The sequence below is a fragment of the Nicotiana attenuata genome, unplaced genomic scaffold (assembly GCF_001879085.1).
Source record: "Nicotiana attenuata strain UT unplaced genomic scaffold, NIATTr2, whole genome shotgun sequence".
Taxonomy (NCBI): domain Eukaryota; kingdom Viridiplantae; phylum Streptophyta; class Magnoliopsida; order Solanales; family Solanaceae; genus Nicotiana; species Nicotiana attenuata.
Genome location: NW_017672202.1, coordinates 158189 through 177870, shown reverse-complemented (window position 1 = coordinate 177870; position 19682 = coordinate 158189). Strand labels below are relative to the sequence as shown.

General features: G+C 34.4%; 2 protein-coding genes across 2 annotated transcripts; both read left to right on the top strand.

The window, feature by feature from the left end:
* Positions 1 to 6792: 6792 nt before the first annotated feature.
* Positions 6793 to 7975, top strand: LOC109212288. The gene is made up of 2 exons (XM_019375922.1): positions 6793 to 6868; positions 7000 to 7975. Exons 1-2 carry the CDS (start codon positions 6861 to 6863, stop codon positions 7973 to 7975), a joined length of 984 nt encoding a protein of 327 aa, XP_019231467.1. The 5' UTR covers positions 6793 to 6860.
* Positions 7976 to 16214: 8239 nt separating this feature from the next.
* On the top strand, positions 16215 to 17400 carry LOC109212287. Its single transcript, XM_019375920.1, has 4 exons — positions 16215 to 16335; positions 16468 to 16589; positions 16757 to 17149; positions 17269 to 17400. Exons 1-4 carry the CDS (start codon positions 16215 to 16217, stop codon positions 17314 to 17316), a joined length of 684 nt encoding a protein of 227 aa, XP_019231465.1. The 3' UTR covers positions 17317 to 17400.
* The last annotated feature ends 2282 nt before the right edge of the window (positions 17401 to 19682 follow it).

Below are 19682 nucleotides of genomic sequence, written 5' to 3'. Positions count from 1 at the left end.
TATAACTATAATAGTAATATACCAAAAGGAAAACACCAAGGTAATTTCATACGAAACTCAAACGGAAGGCATCACCCAAACAACAAACATTAATAGAAACCAATGTAAAGGGCATGTAAGTGCTTAATAAATGAGTAATCATAAGAAGAATCCAACTTCCATTATTTTTTTCACGGTAATAACTAACAAAACAATATCATTTCACACTGCACGGAAATACTCATTGTGCGAGTATCATAACACTCCAAAACTACTCCAAACCCGAACCTACCAACACGATATAATGAAATAAAGCTGAACAACACACAAAGAAGCAGAATAGGGAAAACGGAGTGGTAACTCATGAAACGACCGGCCGGGTCGTTACACTGTCATATGATGAACTATGTGGAGATCTCATAGCATTTGAGAAAACACTTTTTAAGAAAAAGCATTAGGAATAGAAGAAGAAAACAGTTGCCTTCAAAACTACAACTGAAGGACCTGAGAACGATATTAATGATGAAAGCAGAAGCTCTTGAAGAAGAAATTTCCATGGTTTCGAGACATATGAATGGATTGATGAGAAGATGCAAAAACACAAAAAAGGGAAGGATGTTATCTAGAAGAACCAAACAATACAATGAACAAGACAAAATGATGGAAAATATTTTGAATGTGGAAGCTATGGTCATGTTCAAGCTTAATGCTTGAACATACTGATGTTTGTTGAAGAAGTTGATGATAAAAATCGAAACTCATTATTTATGACATATTGGGGTTTAAATTATAGAAATCTAATTTTGTATTGTTTGTTGTGCTTAGATCTAAATTATACTGATGTTTGTTAAAGAAGTTGATGATAAAAATCGAAACTCATTATTTATGACATATTGAAGCTTTGGGTTTGAATCTAGATCTAAAAAAGAAGTCAATAAATATTGGTGAAAATATTTATTATTAATGTTTGAGCCTATAATTATGAGTACAATGCTGGAATATTGATTTGCTGAAGAAATTAGAAAACACCATTATAAGAATTTTGAGAAATTTGAAGAAGACAAAATGGGTCTATTTGATTTTTTGACCCAATTTTTTTTCACATTCTACTAACATTTTTCTTCTTCCAAATCCTTTTGTGCTTCTCGACCCAATTCTCGAGTTGGGCTACATTCACTCGAATTCCAAGAAAAAAAAATCTAAACTCTTTTTCTGTGGTCAAGAAGAAATTGAAGATTTTCTTTTCAATCGTAGCAATTTCTTTTGCACGGATTTTTGAAGGGGCTTGAATCAGAGGAAGCAACTTTAATACCTACAACTGGGTTGTCACAGATTATGACAATTCCTACTTTAAATGAATGTGCTTTCTCCTAAGAGAAGAAAGTCACCCAGAAGAAGTAGAGTATTCGGCTTGTATGATTTCCCTTCAGTTTGTATGAAATTGTTGAAAGAATTAGAGGTTTATTGTACATTTATTTATATTTTAATGGTATAACATCTGAACTCAATCTATGACTAAAAAAGAAGTATGAAAATTGAGTCGTTGTTCTTGAAATTGTAATGTTTGATTTTGGTAGTAATTGCTGTGTTTATTGACTCATTGTTTGAGAGAGTTGTTGTATCATTTAATCTAAAGAACAATTTATATTTTTTAACAATGGCGCGTCAAATTTAATTAAATTTTTATTTTAATATTTAATAAAAAGAGTAATCTATACTATGTGGATCAAATTTAATGGATCGAGTACCGGGTAATGGAGCGAGTCGGGTCTAATTTAAGACCAAATGGATCAACAACCGTGGATGCGTGCCAAATGTTCAGTCCGTCAAGTTAAGGGTATATATGTTTGAATAGTAAGACGGTAGGGGTTCTTTTGATCCAATAATATAACACAGTGTAATTTTGAATAATTTCTAATAATAAAAGAATATATCATGACCTTTTCCGTTTAATTTATCGTCTCACACATCTAGTTGTATTTTTGAAGGCTATTTTGTCAATGTGGGGCCCGCCTTAAATTTATTATTGTATATCAATATTTTGACACATCTAGCTGAGCAATTACTTTTTGGAGTAAAATGAGCTACTTTTTTTTTTCTCCAAAACAAAGACTTCATATTACTGCATCAACGAACAACAAAGTTCAAATGTACTCTTTGCATCCTGGACAACCCAAGTTGGGAAAAACTTCTCCGAGGAGATGTCCTTCAACAAAGAAATAGAAAATTTAGCTAAACTATGAGCTACTTTTTTTAACTTTCTTGGAATCACTATAATAATTATGGTCTAACGCCACACTAGTTTTAGACAACGCCTTAAAAGTGTGCCCAAAAATATATTTGGGTACACTTTTAAGGGGTGGCCTTTGTATGGAGCTTTTGGCTACTGAAAATTTGGCTACGCTTGTAAAATATGCTCTTTAATTTATTAGGCCACACTTATTAAACGTTGCTAAATTATAAAATAATTGGCAACATTTACTTGAGTATGTGACACTCTTTTTAAGCGTGCTCTTATTATAATTGAAAAAGCAACACTTTATAAATGTGCTCTAAAAGTCCAACAAAATATTTGGCTAAAATATAATATTCCCTCCAAAACATATAATGTTCCCTCCGATATACTCTAGGTAAAATATTATTTTTTCAATTTCAAAAGGACAAAAAGATCTCTCTCCATCGCTAACATCTCTGTGGATACATTAGTTAGGGTTTCTGGCTTCAATTGTGGATACTGAATCTTCAGGATTAGGTACTGTTAATTTCTGCCCCGGGAAGATTAGGTACTCTTAATTTCTGCACCTTCTCACCCTACTTTGGGTAGTGTTTTTGTTTTCAAAGTATCGTCTCAAAGGAAGAATTCCGTTTCCCCTTTCTCTTAGGTACTGTTTTGCATCTTCTCGCCCTCCTCGTTCCAGATTGAAGAAATTTATAAAGCTAGAGAAACGGGAATTCTTCCAATCTCAGGTTGGTGCTGTTCTATTTCAATATTTTACCATCTTATGGTCTCTGATTGCTGTAGTTTCATATCTAATTTGATACTTATTCCAGAAAAGAATGAACTATAAATTAATTATTCCTCTTCTAGTCTCCAAGATTAGTGATTTATTTTAAAATCCTAGCAGATTTGTGAGCCGCCTAATTCTACAAATCAGCTTTGTTATCTTTTGATTGTCATATTCCTGTTGATTAATCTGACGTACAATACGTCTTAGGCTGATTTGTTCTTTTACCATGTCAGTCGCGCCTCAAAATACCAGAAGTGTCTGGTACAACATTCATTCTTTTGAATATTTGAGATTCTTAGTGATATATTGGAGGGGGGGGGGGGGGGGAGCGGAGGAAGGTGTAGGGGTTGTAATAATAAGTTTATGAAATCTTTTTGTTCTGGAGTTACAAAATATTGCAAACTCTGTTGCAGATTCATAAACCCTACTCAGCAGTTGAGTTTGTTAGTAAAATATGACTGATGTGCTGCACTTCTAGTTTCCATGTTAGTGCCCGATCATTTGTCGACCAATTTAGAAACAACTGACTTCTTAGTAGATTCAACTTTTGTAATAAAAGTAGAATCTGTAAACATCAGGGGAAACCATAGAATTAAAAAAACAATAAGTTTAAAAACAAACTTACGAAAATATTTTAGACAATAATGACTACCAACATTTCAAGTTTATGGGCTCTCTTTCTTGGTTATGGGATTATTGTTGTAGGTGACACTGTTGTTGTTACAAGAAAATTAGTGCCGACAAGGTGGTAATGTCTATTGGGAATACATTGTTCCTGCAACTTCTCAGCAGTCCTATAAATGGCCTGAAACTGGATTCATTTCACAAAATGCATTGATGAGTTCTGTAGTTTTGCGCAGGTACTGACCCTGAAACATCAACTGTAAATTAAATGTCATCTAAACAATGTACGATAGAGAAGCTCTTGTTTTGAATAGCACAAAAGTCTTGTAGAGTAGCACATTGCTTGTGCCCTTGATCTGCTAACTTCTTTTTCATTTTTTTCCTAAACAGAAGAGAAATTAAAATGTGTTAAGTGCGACATAGGTTAGCAAAGAATTTATATCTTCCTTTATTGTGATAAGTCAGATGATTTATCATCAATAATTAAGTGGTCCCCGAGGTTATATTTGTATATTTTGCCTTTACATTCCAGAACTGTTCATCATTATTGTTCAATCCAGGGTTATGGCATGACTTGAGATAACTGTTACTGGAACAGTAAAGCATGGTTCCAATACTGAGAAAGTTCAGTAGCCTTCTAGCTTCAAATATACTTAGCTAAACTAGTGAATATCATAGGTTCTTTCTTACCCCGCAACTGCATGAGTGAGCTCTGAAATGCCAATGTTAATTCATCACAAAAGTTTCTTAGCGTATAACGTGTTCAATAGATTGTTCATTGGACCCGTCATGTCTTAAATAGATTGAACTGGCTCTTTCATTCAATTGATGGTTAGCTTTTAGTTTCAAATTCAGTTTTTCCTTGATTTATTGTTTCTATTATCCTGCAGTGATGCTTATCTCCAAAGTATTAAAACAGTCTTAGATTTTCCAAATATGCAGTATTGTTTAACTGATAATAACCATTACATATTGTTGGCATGCATCAAACGTTGCAAATGATTCCTTCAAACATAATAAGAATATGATCCTCAGTGTTGTGAAAAGCAGTCGTTTCCTCGCTTAAAGCGAGAAGCGAAGCGAGGCGACCCTATGACCGCTTTTGCTATATGAAGCGACTCAGGTAGGCAAAAGCGTGCGCTTCGCACTGAAAAGCAAGAAGCGACGAAGAGAAGTGAGGCGTCCGAAGCGAGCGCTTCTCTATTTTAAACACCTTCCAATCTATTTAATTAAAAAAGAAAGGTGTTCTTTTATTAAAGAACACAACCAGCAGCAATAGAGAGAAAGAGGCGACCAGGGTTCCAAGTCTTGTACACTTTCAACTTAACATACTACCAGCAGCAACAGGTATGTGATTTCTATTTCTACTACTACTACTACTTCTTCTTCTTCTTCTTCTTCTTCTTTCACTATTTCAGCGTCCAAATAGCAGCGAAATGCTGGCGAATTTTTTTCCCTTCGATTCTTCTTTCTCAGTTTTCTCCTCTTCATTGAAATGCTGTCCAGTTCTTCTTTCACTGTTTTTATGCTGTCCAGTTTTTAACAGAATGGTATACTCCCCTTCCTCTTAACAGAATTTATTTTAATATTTTTTTTTAAAATTCCGCTTCACTTAAAAAAAGCGAGAGCTTTGCTTCTCGCTTCTCGCTTTAAGCGAAATGGGGGTTGTCGCTTTTCCTCGCTTCACGCTCTTCACAACACTTATGATCCTTTAATTTTACAACAAGGGATCAATCTGGTAATTCTGATGAGTATTGGTAAATTTGCAGCCAACATATATGAAAAGAAGTTTTAGATGTACCGTTTTGATCAAAGTATCAATTTAACAACCTTGAGTGAACTACACTAATTTGGTATTGGATTGTCAACCAAAGTTTTCACTTTTAGTTGACTTGGTTAGATATAATTCCGCATCAAGAAAATTCGGGATATCAATGTGGACCAAAAACAATGACATCATGAAAAGAGAAACAACATGTGATCAAATTTTTAGATACTACACAAATAGCATAATAGATTCTTTGATCTGAAATTTTGAACCAAAAATGTAAAACCAGTTGTGAAGCTTATTCTTTGCTAATTTTCAGTGAAAAATTCAAATATAAAAGGGAGACACAAATAAACACCAAACTAAAGAATGACATCCAAACATTCATCGTTTTTGGCAAGCTAAGATTTTGTATGTTCTTCAATTTAGGTATGTGTAGATACCTTTTTTTTGTTGCAAATTGACTTGGTCAACAATATATCTTTTTTATTGCTTTAATTTCCTTCGATTATGTGCGACTCGATTGATTTTAAGCTTTCCATGTCAACTGCTATGGTGGCTATATTCAAGCTTAGAACCTGTTCCATTTCGATATTATGTAATATCTTGTTATTTTGTGATTGTTTTGTAAAATATATGTATCTCTCACTGGGAAGCTTAAGATTTTGTTGTGAGAAGGTTAATATTAGCTCATATGAATAAAAAGTATATTGGATAAGAGTTAGCGTTGTGTTTGAGTAATTTGGTAAAACTTACATTCTGAATTCTAATTTGGAGTATGCATGATCTAGGATACATATGTGGGTTGTGTTAGCGTTGTGTTTTCCACAGCCAACCCAATGGAAACCAGGCTTTTGATGGGTGGGTTTGTTTGTTCCTGAATAATATCCTTATTTCTGGTAGTTGATATGTTTTCCTTCCTTAATCCCAGCAATTTGGTTGGTAGTTATTAGATGCAGAATGGTTGATATTCTTAGGATGCAGTGATTGCCCCCTGGCAATTTGATTGTGGAAATGAACTAAATTTTTTCGGTAAAATGATTATTTTTTAAGTACAAGAGTTCATAGATCTTAGTTATTTATGGTTGCAAATTGTTCTGTCAAAATGTAATGTGGTAAATTGTTCTATCAAAGTTACCTTTTAGTAATTTTAAAACATGACTAGTTCTGGAGTTTCTTCTTTTGAGTTGAAGAAATCAGAAATAGCTAGTTAGATTTTTATATCTTAACTTCTTTTAATTATATAATATTTGTACGAACCAAATACCTTTTAGGTGTCACTATACTTGCCAAAGTGCACATGAAACTTTTTGGTGCGCAGAACTATTATATTATCTTCATGAAAAACTTGGTTTAGAATTTTATTACTTTCTGTCTTTGTTTTGTGGATCCTAATTTTACTTTTTTTATCCAAGAAGATAAGTCACGCTCGGGAAGATTTGCGGTGGACTTAAAGTTGTATTTGGCTTAGCTTAAGTTTCATGACTAGGTAAGAAAGTCCTATTATTTTACAACACATGATTTTACAGATTTATTCTTGACATTTAGGATTTAGTTTTACCATATAATTAATGCTTAAATGATTATATATTTGAAGATCTAATAAATTTTATTTTTTAGGAATTCAAATGTTCCATCCAAGGAGTGGATGGATTTACCAAGGTATAGCAAAGACTATATCGAGGGTGTTCAATCTTTCTTAGATTTTGCTTACTCTTATGGAGATCCTCAAGGCGAAGAAATTCAATGCCCATGTGCAAAGTGTTGTAATATTCGTTGGACTCGAAGGAATGTAGTGTATGACCATCTAATATGTTATGAGTTTGTTCAAGGTTATACAAGATGGATTAATCATGGGGAAAAGGAAATTTCGATGAATGTTAATTGTGACATGGATGATAATGTTTACTCTTACGATGATATTGATGGGTTGTTGAATGATCAATTTAGAAATGTTGCACATGCTGGTGGAGTGTATGAAGGCCCAAATGAAGATGCCAAAAAATTTTATAACTTAGTTGACGAGGCAAGCCAAGAACTATATCCGGGTTGTAAAGGATTCTCTAGATTATCTTTTACAATCCGTCTGTATTTGTTGAAGTGTCTACATGGATGGAGCAATGCGTCTTTCACTTCTCTTTTAGAGCTATTAAAAGAGGCGATGCCTAACTTGAACATTCCTATATCCTACAATAAAGCCAAATCTATGGTAAAGGATCTCGGTCTTGATTATGAAAAAATTGATGCATGTCCCAATGATTGCATGCTATTTAGGAATGACCATAAGGATGATGAATATTTTCATGTATGTGGAGCTTCTCGATATATTAAATATCCTGAAGTAGATAGCGATGAAGTAGATAGCGAGCTTGAGGCTTCCAAAAAAGGCTATCGTGTTCCAGTGAAAATTTTGAGACACTTTCCATTAATTCCTAGACTTAAAAGGCTATTTATATGCTCAAAGACTGCAGATACATTGAGGTGGCATGACGAGGGGCGTTCTAAAGATGGAAAGTTAAGGCATCTGCTGATGGGCAAGCATGGAAAGACTTTGATAGCTTGCATTCAGAATTTGCAAGGAATTCTCGCAATTTGAGACTTGGCTTAGCAAGTGACGGGTTCAATCCATTTCGGACCATGAACATATCTCATAGCATATGGCCAGTTATTTTAATGGTGTATAATTTGCCTCCTTGGATGTGCATGAAGCCAGAGTACTGTATGCTTTCTTTGCTTATACCTGGGCCACGATCACCTGGAAATAACATTGACGTTTATTTACAACCATTAATAGAAGATTTAAATGTTTTGTGGGAGTCCGGGATAGAAACATATGATGCTTCAAGAGATCAAACCTTTCAAATGCGAACAGCTCTTTTATGGACAATCAGTGACTTTCCTGCATATGCTATGTTATCCGGTTGGAGTACAAAGGGAAAGTTGGCTTGCCCTTGTTGTAATTATGGCACTAATTCTCGTTATCTTAAACATAGTCGAAAAATGTGTTATATGGATCATCGTGTTTTTTTGCCTATGGATCATCCTTGGAGATCTAATAAAAGGTCTTCAATGGAAAAATAGAATTTAGGCCTCCTCCGCCTTTATTAAAGGGAACAAATGTGCTTAATAGCTTACAGAATTTTAACAATGTGTTTGGGAAGAAGCGAAAGAGAACAAATGATGGTTCTTGGAAAAAAAGGTCAATTTTTTTTGAATTACCTTATTGGCAGCACAACTCGTTACGTCATAACCTTGACGTAATGCATATAGAGAAAAATATAGTGGATAATATAATTGGAACTATTTTGGACATTCCTGGCAAGACAAAGGATCATACAAATGCTCGTAAAGATCTGAAAGAGATGGGCATTAGGAAGAACCTTCAACCAAAGGATACCAAGGATGGCAAGAGAACAAAGTTTTCAAAAGTATGCTTCTCAATGACCAATGGTGAGAAATGAGTTTTCTGTGGTGTTTTAAAGACAGCAAAGCTACCTGATGGTAGTGCTTCCAACATATCCAGGTGTGTTCAGCTAGATGAAAGAAAATTATCCGGTTATAAAACCCATGATGCCCACTTCATGTTACATTACTTGTTGCTAATACCAGTTAAAAGCATTCTTCCTGATCATGTTGCTATCCATTTGATTCGTCTCAGTTCTTTCTTTCGCCGTTTATGTCAAAAAGTTATCACAATGGAAGAGCTAGATTGCTTGGAAGTAGAGATTAGAGAAACAATGAATCAATTGGAAAGAATTTTTCCTCCAACTTTTTTTGATATAATGATTCATTTGCCTATTCATTTGGAAAATGAGGTAAGGTTGGGATTCAAAATCGATGGATGTATCCTCCTGAAAGGTATATGTGTACATTAAAATCATATGTTCGCAACAGAAATTAATCAGAAGGATCTATTGCTGAGACATATGTGGTTGAAGAGTGTTTGACTTTATGCTCTAGGTACTTACATGGAGGTGTAAAGACTCGATTTAATCGACGATCCCGAAACAATGATGAATATGATTCAATTAATGCACAATCTTCTAGTTTGTTCCCTAATACAGGTTGTCCTTTAGGAGCGAAAAAGATTGATCCAATTGTTTTAGATGACATGTCACTAAATCAGGCACATATATACTTATTGAACAATTGTGATGAGGTTCAAGAATATATAAGGTTATTTAATCACTTATAGCATTTATTTATGTAGATTGTTATTAAATTACTTTATTTATCATTTTACTAACAAATAAAAATACTTGTTGTGTAGAGAATATGAGGTTGAGGTTAGTAATCAGAGACGAGGATCTAAATGGAGCAAGGCCAAGAAGCATAGTCAAAACTTCTCTCAATGGTTTGAAAATCGTTCTTTGAAAGAGGATGTGCCTGATCTTATAAAGCAATTATCCTTCGGACCAAATTCAATTGCTAAAAGATATTCTAGGTATTTCATTAATGGATATAGATTCCATGTGAGGCAGCGTGATGCAAGACGTAAAACACAAAATAGTGGTGTTACATTAGTCGCCCAAACTACAAGTTTTGCAAGCTCAAAAGATAAAAATCCAGTTGACGCGAATTTGACTTATTATGGTAGAATAGTTGATATAGTTGAGTTAGACTATTATGACCATTTTAGGGTTGTCTTATTTAAATGCGACTGGTATGAGGTTGAAGAAGATATTTATGGCCTTACTTATGTCTACTTCAACAAGAAATGTAAATGTTATCAGAACGAGCCTTTTGTCCTAGTATCTCAAGTACACCAATGCTTCTATGTGCAATATCCATATGATCAAGATAGATATTATGTCATGAAGACTGTCCGGAGAGACTTGTTTAGCATAAGTGATGAACTTGAATCTAATGCCCCACAGTGTTATGAAAATGAGCCATCTGAATATTTGGCTGGCCCATCTATACCGGAGGATAATGGTGAAGTTGCCTTAGTAAGGAGTGATGCTCCAGCAACCATTCTTGATGTACCTCCAGAAGGATTTCTAGCACAACAACTTGAAATTGAATCGGATAAAGAGTTTGATTTTGAAGACACATGATGAGTTTTTTTTCTAATTCAAATAGAAAATAGCTTAGCCATTTTTTTATTAATAGCTAGAAACACATTAAAGACTGTTGCTTTAGTTTTAAATTGATGTTGTCTATTTCGTCAAGTTCAATATTGAATATTTTTTTGCTTATCGATTTCTTTGATGTGCACATATATCTTATTGCTCATGTATTTTTAATGTGTCCCTTTTGGTATCACTAGAAATTACTTGATTGGTTATTCAATGTGTCCCTTCTAAGGAACCATATTATTCATATGTGGATCGAGAATTTCCTCTAGTTTTGAATAGAGAAGTGAACGTGAGTAAGTAGAAATTATGCTTCGAAATTTGTATTATCCTATTACCTGGAGTATTTGAGCAAGTTTTAACGTATATACATATTTGTTTTTTATTATTATCAGGTGGTACACATAGAAGATATTGGACTAACCAATTTTGAGGAACCAAGAGATATTGACAGGTATCTGATTGTAGTATGGTTCATGTAAGACTTAGTACTGTAGATAAAATTACATTACTTGGTATCTGCCTAGTATGCTAGGAATTCTTTTCTTTCTTTTTCATTCGGCACATACTGCATTATATTTCGAATGGGAAAAGCAGATTTGTTGATTTTTGTATGATTGTCTAGAGACAGGAAATACCTCTGTTTCCAGTTTCTTCCCAAAGATGCTTAGAAGAAGTTTGTCCATTCTTAGTCAATTTCAACTGAGAGAACTGCTCTCATTGGTTAGATTGTAGTGCTCCAAGCAAAAAGGGATAACTATTGATTTTTTTAATGATGGGGTCGGATTAGTTTGTCCAAACTTCGACTATTTAACTGGTACCTACTGTTGTCTGCTCTCTACCAGTACATGTAGATAACTAAATGACTGTTCTACCAGTACAGGTAGACCTTGCGTACAGTTTTAGCTCTTCAAGCTCTGCTTTGAGAGAATGGCCTTGTCAATATATTTACGTCACATTTCAACCGGTTTGTGCTACAGAATGAACGTATAGAGAAAAATATATATTCTAAAGTACATTCAAACCGATAAACCATGAACAGAATGAGATGTTAAAGTTTCTTGCTTCTCTATAATTATATCACATTGACTGGCTTTAAAAAATTGACTTCTATTGTTTGAAAACTTGGGGAAATTTCCGGAGTAGCTAAGCATAAATACATTTGGATGAATATTATCAATAAGAAAATGGTAAAAGGCCAGTTTTACTTGCTTCATTGAGAACTTATCTAGACACTAATAAGACTTAAACAAGGTCTTATTTCCATCCTTGATGGCGTGCTCTGAGTTCCCACATAGCAGTGATTTATCTCTGATGCCATTTCATTTAGAAGGACGGTGTGGAGTTTTGAGTGTGATTTCTATACTGTGCAAGTAATTGAAATTTAGTATAGTAGTACTAGCTATCTTTAGAGTTAATTGTATTCAAGATATGTCCATGTTAATTTTGTTTAGCTACTTGCTTCGTTATTGGAGAAGAAACTTCATTCCGTTTGGGGTAAAGGTGATGTTGAGCAGCTATATTACCTCTGTTAATATGATACATTTTGCTTCTCCTGTATGAGCAACTATTATGTCTGCTAATATAATACATACATCTTGCTTCTGCTTAATTTCGTTTAGCTACTTACTTGATTAGTAGAAAAGGAACTTCGTTCTTTTGGAGTAAAGTGGATGTTTGAGCAGCTATATTTTTTCTGCTAATGTGATACGTTTCACTCTCCTATTTGAGCAGCTATTATCTTTGCTAATGTGATACATTTTGTTTCTGTTAAATTTTTTTAGCTACTTACTTGATTAGCTACTTTTTGATTAATGGAAAAGGAACGCCATTCTTTTTGGGTTACAATTGATGTTTGAGCCGCTATTTTCTCTGCTAAATTGGACTGTTGTTTTTCTGCACTGTTTCTCCATAGTTTCAGCTATATTTTCTGCATCTTTGAGCAGTATTTTGCGTGTAAATTCGGCACTGTTTTAGCTGCTTAGGTGAAATAGTTCTGCTGCTGAAAGTTTGAAAAGGATTTTTGTTAAGTTGTGAGTCTCTTTTGGGCTGAAATTCATCTAGATTTTAGCTGCAGTCTTGAGTTGAATTTGGAGGGGGTTGACTGAGGAATTGACTATAGTATTTAAATTCTTCTAAGCATATATTCTTACTAGTTGTTAGGCTAAAGTAATTTTTTTTTGTATGTAGGATGAATCAAGCGGCAGCTCTTAAAAGAAAAGTTCCGAATCCAAACAAAGCTCAAAGTCCAATGAAGAATATAGGTTTCGATTTCCAATACCGATCAAGTGCTGAACTAGCAAAAAAATTTCAGATTAAGAGAGAAAAGCTTGCAAGTGATCGCAACGATGAAGCTGCTAAAGAGCATGCATTACTTGGAGTTAAAAGGAAGAATTGTATGCCTGCAACATTAGAAGGACAAAGTCGACAGAGGTTAACTCAATCCGATGTGTCAGTTCAAAAGTTAGGAAGGAATAGATTACCGGTGTACAAATCAATCCAATCGTCTTCAAGGGAAGATCTGAACACTTCACATAATATTGCAAGTAAAGGGCAAATTAAACAAAGGTCAATTCAATTGGAGGAGCCCATTCAAAAGCAAGGAATGAGTAAATTACCTGTGCCCACATCCATGATCCAATCATCTGCAAAGGTAGATCCTAACACTTTACATATGCTTAGAAGAACACAAGGTGAAGGAGAGAAACAACTTGATATTCAAGAGCTACAAAATTGCAAAAAAGGTAAAGACAAACTCAGTCCTACCGTCGACGAGTGTTAATCAGTTTCTAAAAAAAATATGGGATACAAGTCGGTGGTGAAAAACATCCTGATAATCACCCAGAAAATGAAGTTAGATTTATGTCCTCTCCTATTATTGATGAGCGTGAAATAGAATTGGATAATTTTGCTTCACAAGATGAAGTTGGTGACGATGAATTTATTGGAGATGAGGATATGAACATCGATGGTGCTGCAGGTGGTATGTCTTAAACCTTATAATTATTTTACATATTTTGATTTTTTCTTCTTATGTCTTGCTTGTTATATCATTCTAGGGACATCAGAGAAGAAAAGAGTTCGAGGAAAAATAACATGTAAGAATATTCATGCAAGAAGTTTTGAAGAAAGAGAGGAGGTAACATTTGATAAAGGACAAGCAGTTGGACCAACTGACAAGAGAGTGTCTGATTTGACCAACTTTTTAGGAACAATTGCAAGGAATCCAAGATTTATCCCCTTGGTGAATACTAGTTGGCATGCTGTGTCAAAGGATATTAAGCGACGAATGTAGGAATATGTCAATGTAAGAATAATCAATTTTTCAATTATATATTTTTTGTATTTTTCCTAATAAGAAAAGATATATATATATATATATATATATATATATATATATATATATATATATATATGTGTGTGTGTGTGTGTGTGTGTGTGTGTGTGTGTGTGTGTGTGCGTATGTGTGTGCGTGTGTGTGTGTGTATTGTTTTGCACAGTCCAAGTTCTTAATTCCAGCTGAAGGAGAGAAGTGGGTAATGACTGGTCTTCGTGATGCTTGGAAGCGACACAACATGAATATTAAGAAGAAATATTTTGATAAAAATGCTACTATTGAACAAATGCTACAAAATCGTCCCGATGAGATACCTGAAGTTCAGTTCCGTCAATTGATTGAGTATTGGGATGACGAACATGTCCAAGTAAGATTAAAACGTGCATTTCTACATTTTCTACCTATTGTTGTAGTATATATTTTTTTCCTTTTTGATTTATTAATTAATATGCTTCCTTTGTTGTTAGGCTATGTGCCAATTGAATTCAGAAAACAGGAAAAAGCAAAGTGGAGGCATCGAATGGACCTATTAATTTTGCAAGAGTGCGTGTGGCATTGGTAATATTTAGTCGACACTTTGTAATCTTACTTTTATTTCTTTTTGTACTTTGTCGGAACAAAGTGATATCTTTTTTATATCTTCTTTGATATAATTTGTAGCGCGCAACCAAAGAGAACAACGAGGAACCATCAAAGTCTGAAATGTTTATTACAACTCGTACAAAGAAAGGGAAGGAAGTTCATACAGATACTCAAGTTGCAATAGTAAGTCATGCTGCAAGTTAAGTCTTGTTATTGTATTTGCTATTTGGCTTTTATGAATTGCTTGAAAAGGATTTTTAGCGTCAGAAGGACTTAATTTTCATGGTATTTTTGCAACCAGCTAATAACTGTTTCTGCTATTATCTTTCTTTTTTTTTCTTGTTCTTGCTGTTTGATGTCTGTATTGTCTCTACAAGTTTGATTTTGTTGTAGTGAAGATATGGCTGTAGTTGAGTATATAAAATAAAAACGATGAGCTTTGTTATTATGTTCGAGTTTCTCTGTGTGTGTGTGTGTGTTTTAACTTGGAATTCTATGAGCTACTGTTATAACCGTGCAGTCCGCGAATTCTAGTCTGATTATTTTCTGTAGAATTGCATCTGTTGCATTGTCAATGGATGCAGTGGCTTCATCTAGTACTAGAATTCTACTCCTCTTCAATAGGGCACGTCCGAGACAGAATAATTGTCGTTGTCCCATGCTCCAGTTTGATCCATCTTGTAAAACTGCATTTTGCTCATAGTACTATTGTTATCTTCTAGTACAAAAACCAGTAAAATTGGCTATATGATCTTATATTGATGATCTACATTTTGATTTGTACCTGAGGAATCTAGTCCTGTTTCTTTTTCTTGAACAGCCTCTCTAAGATGACATTTCTCAAGAACCATCAACAAGAAAATTGTATAAGTAAATTAGAAGCAATTATCAAATCCTTATTAACAATGAGATTAGCTTTATATGAAAGTTACCTTCCATATTTATTCATCACTATATTCTGACAAGGGATCTAAGTTGTATCTAACAGAACCTAGTAAAGAAGCNGTGCCAATTAAATTCTGAAAACAGGAAAAAATAAAAGTGGAGGCATCGAATGGGACCTATTAATTTTGCAAGAGTGCGTGTGGCATTGGTAATATTTAGTCGACACTTTGTAATCTTACTTTTATTTCTTTTTGTACTTTGTCGGAACAAAGTGATATTTTTTTTATATCTTCTTTGATGTAATTTGTAGCGTGCAACCAAAGAGAACAACGAGGAACCATCAAAGTCTGACATGTTTATTACAACTCGTACAAAGAAAGGAAAGGAAGTTCATACAGATACTCAAGTTGCAATAGTAAGCCATGCTGCAAGTTAAGTCTTGTTATTGTATTTTTTTTCTCTTTAATGAATGTGTTTCTTTAACTGAACGAAGTCCATACGCATATCTGTAGTTTCTTTTGGAAAATATTGACCTTTAGCTTATTGTTCATGAATAGAGCAGTGTAAAATTTATTTATAAATGATTCATTATCCAATCCATTTTTTGATTGATAATATGGGTGGATAACTGTTTTCTTATAACCATTTTACCACCTCTAATTTTACCAAAAGAAATGCTTCCAGGAAGTGAAATTACTTTGTTCGTTCAATAGAACTATTAGTCGGTGCTTATGAGCTGATTTTTTTTTGATAAAGTAAACCCTCCTAAAGAGAATTTGGTTATCCATTTTGGAATAAGGCATTAATAACAAATTGGATAGTTTCCACCTCTTGATAACAAAACCACTTTGAAATTGTCTAAAAAATCGTGCTAGCAATGACTAAACAATTCAGTAGATCCACAAGACTCAAAATCCTTTAACTGTGCCATGAACAAAACTATTGTAGAACACACGATGTCTACTCTTTATCCAGAAGGGAAGAAGAGTTTCCTAAAGGAAACATGTTCATTCTCAGCCTGTGGCGCCAGCAGTAGGGGCAGCATCTGGCACAGGAACTGGAACAGGTGCAGCTGCAGTATCCCAGCCTCCTCCTTCAGTTATTTTACATTATAATGTGTATGAATCAATTTTTCACAACTGCCAAAACTTTAAAATCTGATTATATGATAATCTGATTATCATGGTCTGGATTTTTCTTTTTATTAAGTGATGGATGAGATCGAGTTACCTTTATCCACTCTCGATCATTTAATTGATTCACAACTTGAGAACCTGATTCTAACAGATGCGTGGCCTCATTCTCATGCACAGAAGATTTGTGCACATTTTGTAGAATCTGATTTGGCCTCATTTTGCCATTTTGCACATCTGATTTGTGAGCACATCTGATTTGTGCACATTTTGTAGAATCTCTGCACTGCTAATCTGATTTGTGCACATTAGTGTTCGTTCTATCTTGACTTGTAAGTGATGTGCAATAATATTTTTTTTGACAGTCTGAACTTCACAATCGTCAAAGTTCCAGAGAAACAGCAGATGATGCATTTAGGGCTGTATTTGAAAAGGAGCAGCCTGGTCGGGTTAGATGCTATGGTAGATCGGTGATGACAAGCTCTCCGAAAAAAGATGAAGAAATCACCAAGCTTAAACAAAAGCATGCCGATGAAATAACTTCTCTGAAGGAAGAAATGAAGGAAATGATGAGAGAAAAAATGCGATGTTTTTTTAGTCAAATGGTGAAAAACAACCCTGGACTCGATTTTCATGATATACAAGGGTGTGTTGGATCTAATATTCATTCACCAGTTGATGCAAGTAGTGCACGAGCTATGAGAGGCCAAAATCTACCAAATTCATCTGGCTCAACTCACGCCTCAAATCTTGAAAAGGTAATTATATTTCCCAATTTCAAAAATTACCTCAATCTTAACTTACAAAATCATGATTTCTCCGGTGTATACTATATATATGTTTCTTCCTAATTTTTAATTTTATTTTGAATGTGTAGGAAAATACGGATGATGCAATTGGATATGGTTGTCACAAATCAATTTGATTCATTAAAGTGAATGGTGAAGACCTTTTGAACAATTGGGATGTTTATTTTTATTGATTCTATAAATATGAATACATTTGGTTTTGTAGAGGTCTTTGCTAGTGAACTCTTAAACCAACAGTGCTTTATTACTATTGACAGTACACAAAGTATGTTTCTTTGTTGAAATTTATTTTAAGTATATGCATTTGAATTATTATTATTCTATTACTTATTATCTAATTTAATGCTTGAGATATATATGTGTGTGAGAACAGAATTTGATGCAAACAAATATAGTTTTTTAACCACAAAATTGTGGCTAATATAAGTATTTGAAAAATAATTTTGTAGTGTAGACAAAATCGCCACGCTTAAAAAGGGTGGCCATAGGGATTGTCATGTTGCTCTAGAAGCCACACTTTGTAAGCGTAGCCTTTAACGTGACAAAGATCACGCTTCATAAGTGTAGCCTTATGTCATAAAAGCGTGGCTATATGAGAAAATATAAGTGTGGCCTTTGTACCGTATCGGCCACACTTTTAAAGCATGGCTTCTAAGGCAACACCTACAAAGCGTGGCCAATAGTCAAAGGTTACGGTACTTTAGGCCACCCCCGAAAAAGCGTTGCCTAAAGTCGTAAAGTGTTGCCTTTGCCCAAACGCTACACTTCTTGGCATCTTAGGCCACACTTCTCAGGGGTGGTTGTAGGCCTAAAATATTGTAGTGGGAGGTTTTCGCCATTAATTCAGGTAGAAGGAAGCGGAAAGAGGTAAAAATTGGTGTTCTTAATACCAACAAAGTCGACTCAACGGGTGGTGAAAGAGAAGAGATGAAGAGAGTAAGAAACCTAGAATACTTGGTTGAGGTGAAAGTAAAATTTTGATAGAGCCTATATTTATAGATTTACCGCAACAGCTCGGTGGTGCTAGTGGCCGACCGTCCACTGACATGCATTAATGGTTTGGGGAACTATACTGACGGGACATTTCGATCGCCTCAATCGCTTACGTCACGGGGATGACATCATTATCGGGGTCTCCGGAAAATCAAGGCTCAAGTCATTTCTTATTATTTTACTCTAAGAAACAAGGAGACTATCTGTGTACGGTAGAAATCGGGGCTACCCGATTTCATTCTTTGGTCGAGGTGGGAATGTCGCGTCAAGGAGCTAGGACGTCGAGTCCAGAATCAAAGCCTCTTTTCGGACCGAGGTCGACGTCAATCGTGGCCGGAGAGAGACAGACTCCGAGTGACATCGGTATAGCTTGATAAGAGAAAAGGCAAGATATCCGCGATTGGTCCAGGATCGTGGCGTGAATCTCGGAACGGATCAATCCACGACAGTTAATCAGATGGTAATATGGTTTCCTATAATTAGAAGTGTACCTTATTTAGGATTCCTCTATTATATAAAGAGGGATCCCATTCATTGTAAGGATTCATTGTTCACTTATAAGAATATATACATTCATTATTTTCCTGCTATTTCACTTACTGTTCATCAGAGTTGTTTTATCATTTACTATTCTTACTATCCCACCTCGAGACTACTCCAAGTCGAGGTCGAAACCTGGCTAGCATACTGGTTTAATTTATTTTATTCTCTAATTTATTCATTTATTTTCTTGCTTATTAATTGGTATTGGACGAAATTACATATCCTAAAACCATAATATAAGTTTAATTATTATTCAAATTTGAGAGTGAATAGGCAAGAAACTTACTAAAGCTAGACAAACAAGCACTTCATTAGCTCGCACCCCAATTTTTTATTAGAAAAAAGGCAAAAAAGACTTCTAATGTTAATTATAATTGAAAGCGAATTATGTTTGCACAATATGTAAAAAGGAAAAGGATCAAGTATGGGCCTGTACTATTAGAAAGAGTTTAAAAATAGGGAAACTTATAAAAATGTCCCAAATAAATCTCAACTTACCAACCTCTAGTCATTAGTCATAAACTTACCAAAACAAGCCAACAAAAATTGAAACACCAAATAATAAGGTTCTTTCTTTCAAAGAATCACATGCAAAAATCACCTTCCATATTTTTAAGCGTGATTAGCAACATTAGATACAAGACGGAAAGGAAATTTCATGGACGGAGTAGCAAATAAGGTGATGAAATACAAAAATATATACAATATTCCAAAAATCTAAGCAAAAAAGGAATTTTTTCAACGGGTATAGTTGAAATTCATTGAAAATATATAGATAAGTCAATATACAAAATTTGAGGAAGATTGAAGGTGATTTGGACTGGTTTTGCATCAAAATTCGTAATTAAATCGAGTTCAAAAAAGTCTTCTGCGACACATGTATCAGACATGTATCACGCATGTATCTCACACACAGGTATACATGGATATACATGTGATACACAAT